Genomic DNA, 4,199 nt, shown 5'->3' with positions numbered 1-4,199 from the left:
ATTGATAAGAATGTTGTTTATTGGTCCAGTGGTGAGGATTTTTGTTTTCTTGACATTGAGATGTAATCCATACCAAAGGCTGTGCTCTTTGATCTTAATCAGTAAGTGTTTTAAGTCCCCTTCAACAGCAAACAAGGTTGTATCATCTGCACGAAGTGTGATGAGATTGTAAAATAACACTTTCTTTAATAAATTCCTATGACCAAAATTATATTTTTAAGAGTTGTCTATTAAAGTCACACAGACTGTATTATTGACTATATGTTCACTATGTTTAGTTTTTTAAAGAAAACTTAATCAAGCTCAAGAGTTTTAGAACTCTGAACTTTTTTTTTCTTTTCCCCCTATCATTCAACATTCAAAACAAAACATACCCAATCACACAGTGAATCAAACAAGTAATTCCATCACAAGTCTAAAATCACACAATTAAATTTAGAGGGGGAAAAAGAAATGAAGAGTTGTCATCAGTCTATTCTGTTTCCTTCTGATAGGATGTGAGTAAACCAGGAGAGACAGCCTTCTTTTCCATCTTTGGAGACCAAGGAAATTAGTGGGGTAGGGGTTTAATATGGATAAAACCAAAATTCCTTTTATTTTTTTCCATATTAAATGATTATTTGAAGCGGATGGTGGGATGGTGAGCTTGAACTGCTCACCTTGCATTTCAAACCAGCTTTGCAGTTCAGTGCATTAACCCACAGCACCACACCAGGACTCCTGCTGTTGTTGTTATGTGCTATCAAGTCAGTACCAACTTACAGTGAGTGACCTTATACACAGCAGAATGAAAACTGCCCGATCCTGGGTCAACCTTACTATTGTTGCCACGCTTGAGTCCATCGATGCTGTTGTTGCTAATTGCCGTCAAGTTGGTTCTGACTTATAGCAATCCTGTATAGGGTTTTCATAGAGTAGCTTGTGGGCTTGAACCACCAACCTTTCAGTTAACAGTCCAGTGCTTATCCTACAGTAGTAGTAATGCAACAGTAATAATAATGCATAAAGTCAACACATCTGAGCATCCTTCTTTTCTTAAATCATGCTTGCTTGCTTAAAATGAACCTTTCTCCATAGCAGAATAATGTTTTGATTGTCTTTCTTGTATTCCACAATGATTCATGAGTCGTTGGTATTCACACCCATCTTTATGCACCTCCCCTTACTTCCTTCACATTTCTAGTCTTCTGAGAAATGAAACATTTTTACTAACAATACTTGTTCTTCTTTTTATTTTTCAAATTATCCTCTTCAATGTTAAAAATCCTGGTTTAAGATTGATAATAGATAAGAACAGAATTATCTTTAAGGATCTAGCCAGAAAAGGCAATGACTTTTAACCTTTTGAACAACCATTATTTCTCCTTTTCTGACAGTCAATATTAATTTACTCACTTTTTATTCGGAAAACATATAGCATATGCCTACTTTATATAGACAGGTTACCAAGTGCTGTGGGTCGAGCAGTAAGCACAATAAACAACTTGATTCTTCTGGCAAGGAAATTGGCATTCTCCAAAGGTCATCTATTTAGGCAGTGATTTGAGTGGAAGAGAAATCTTTCATAACTAGCCAGACACACAGAATTAACCCTGAATTTAGATAAGTTGCTGATATCAACCAGTTTGCTTTCAAATCTAAATTTAGCATCTGAAAAGATATGCTATTTAAGACACTTGGTTCTTACTGAAAGACATGATTAAAGCAGTATACACTTTTGCAAATTTTTTTTTTTTTTTTTTGGATATTAAGCTTGGCAAATTTAGAGAATCTTTTTTCTTTTAATTTTTCTGTTTTTCTCATATTGTCTATTATTTCCTGTGAGTGTGGCTACTCACATTCCATTAAGGCATACTAACATCTGGAAACCTAGCAACGGATTTATCATAGTCTTCATCTTTTGATGACTTTTCCATGTATTTTAATATAATTGCCTTTCAAACTAAGGATTTACACCCTCGGAAACCCTGTACAGGGTCTCTATGGGTCGGAACCGACTCGAAGGCACTTAACAACAACAACAACAAAACTTTTAAAAAGCAGACTTCTTAACAGGATATCTGCAGATGCCCAGTAGTTAAAAATTCTTATCTCTGTATTTTAAATAAAGTAAATAATCTATAATAACTTTAAAAGTTATTAATAAGTGTTATCACATGACAGTTTATTATGCCCTCTATGACTCCATTAAAATGAAGGGTATTATTATTCAGGAATTACCTGATGGACTCCTAAATCTGGGTTTCATCCTCTATCTCAATTTTTGATAATTTGTATTCAATAGTTATTTCATCATCCATACCTTAGTTGTTTTTCTATTATATTCTCTTGTATAAGTTACCAAGCAACTTTCTCATTACTTGACTAACAATCAAAATACTTATTAAGAGTACATGATTTGATAACAACTTTTCTGATTTTACAACCATAGGAAAATTTTTTAAAGACACCAGCAGAAATGGATTATGGAAGTCCATAAAACTGGTATCCAAATGAAAACCCAAATACTGTATGTAAAGTCCTGGTGTGATGCTGTAGGATAAAGCATTCGACCTCAAGGTCGGTTTGAACCAAAAGGTTTGTGGTTCAAACTCACCAGCCGCTCCTCAGAATCCCTACACAGGGTCACGCTATGGGTTGGAACTGACTCAATGGCACTTAACAACAACACCTCTGTATGATGGCTAACCTTGTGTGGCTTACCTGGCATAGGATAAGTACTGGACTACTAGCTGAAAGGTCAGTGGTGTGAACCTACTAGCTTCTCCTTGGGAACTCTATACAGGGTCACTGTAAATCGGAACCTACTTGGACGTAACTCTGGATAATAATGGATTAGCACATGATAGTTTTTAATTGCTCCAATCTACAGTTTTAGAAAGTAAAATTACATTTTTTCTTTGTTTTGAGATATGCGAGTTATAGTAATGTGTCCCCTTTGTTTTCCTTGAATGCAGCTATGAGACTTTGCACAGAAGAGTGCAGAGTCCTTGGACACTCCGACCAGTGCTGGATGCCACCTTTGCCCTCGCCATCATCTGATTACAGGAGTAACATGTTCATTCCTGGGGAGGAATTCCCCACACAACCCCAGCAACAACATCCACATCAGAATCTTGAGGATGATAACCAGTCTGCGGATTCTGGTGAGAAGAAGAAGAGTTTTTCCACCTTTGGGAAGGACTCCCCAAATGAAGAAGACACTGAAGATACCAGCACATCCTCTCTGCTATCAGAAATGAGCACTGTATTTCAGCGCCTCTTACCCCCTTCGCTGGACACCTACTCTGAGTGCAGTGAGGTGGAGCGATCCAACTCACTGGAACGCCGGAAGGGGCCCTTGTCAGCAAAAACTGTGGGTTACCCACAAGGAGTGGCTGCCTGGGCAGCCAGTACACATTTTCAAAATCCAACGAACAACTCTGGGTCCACACTTGGAACTCACTCCAGTGTGCAGCCTTCTTCAAAATGGCTACCGGCCATGGAGGAGATCCCAGAAAACTATGAGGAAGATGATTTTGACAATGTGCTCAACCACCTCAGTGATGGGAAGCATGAACTCATGGATGCCAGTGAGCTTGTGGCTGAGATTAACAAACTGCTTCAAGATGTCCGCCAGAGCTAGAAAATTTTATTGAAGCATTTTTGTTTCCATTTATAAGGAAAAAGGGAACAGCATAAAACCTGAAAGAACTGGCATTGCCAAATAGTTACATTTATCATAAATGTGTCTGTGTATATTGAATATTAAATACTGTATTTTCGTATGTACACAATGCAAGTGTGATTATTTTAATCTGTATTTTAAAAATACATTTGTACCTTATATTTATGTGTAATTTAACAGACAAATTTTATTTTTTTACTCTCATGACAAACATGTCTTTCCTAATCATGTAGAAAGTAACCACTGTTTAAATTTCATGTTATTCAACCACAAAGTATAAAAGCACTGCTTAGATTAGTTATGTTGGGGAAGTAAATATTACTGTGTAGGAACAACCCCACTGAAGCATTATACAATTCTTAGTTTCTGTAAGTGAGCTAACATTTTTAAATACTTTTAAAAAAATTAAGCAGCATTAAAAAGCTAAAGTTTTTTTTTTTTTAATTATGATAATTACTTTATTCTCTCTATTCATCTAGCTCAGATGTTCATTTCTGAATGGCAAAATGGACACATGAGGTAAAATTTTATG

The 4,199-nt window shown here is 36.3% G+C and overlaps 1 protein-coding gene across 2 annotated transcripts in view; it reads left to right on the top strand.

Annotated features, from left to right (window-relative positions):
- The window catches only part of PCDH18 (protocadherin 18), a 14,628-nt gene extending 10,852 nt beyond the window's left edge, over positions 1–3,776 (top strand). Inside the window, exon 4 of one of the 2 annotated variants that reach the window (XM_006870806.1) lies at positions 2,958–3,776. In XM_006870806.1, the coding sequence (XP_006870868.1) occupies positions 2,958–3,625 (668 nt within the window). In that variant the 3' untranslated portion in view covers positions 3,626–3,776. The remainder of the gene's footprint in view (positions 1–2,957) is intronic. The other variant, XM_006870807.1, reaches the window with a different exon arrangement.
- Positions 3,777–4,199: the final 423 nt, after the last annotated feature.

This window comes from Chrysochloris asiatica, unplaced genomic scaffold, assembly GCF_000296735.1.
Source record: "Chrysochloris asiatica unplaced genomic scaffold, ChrAsi1.0 scaffold00153, whole genome shotgun sequence".
Classification (NCBI taxonomy): domain Eukaryota; kingdom Metazoa; phylum Chordata; class Mammalia; order Afrosoricida; family Chrysochloridae; genus Chrysochloris; species Chrysochloris asiatica.
The sequence above is the reverse complement of the archived record's forward strand: the minus strand, read 5'-3'. Positions and strand labels throughout refer to the sequence as shown.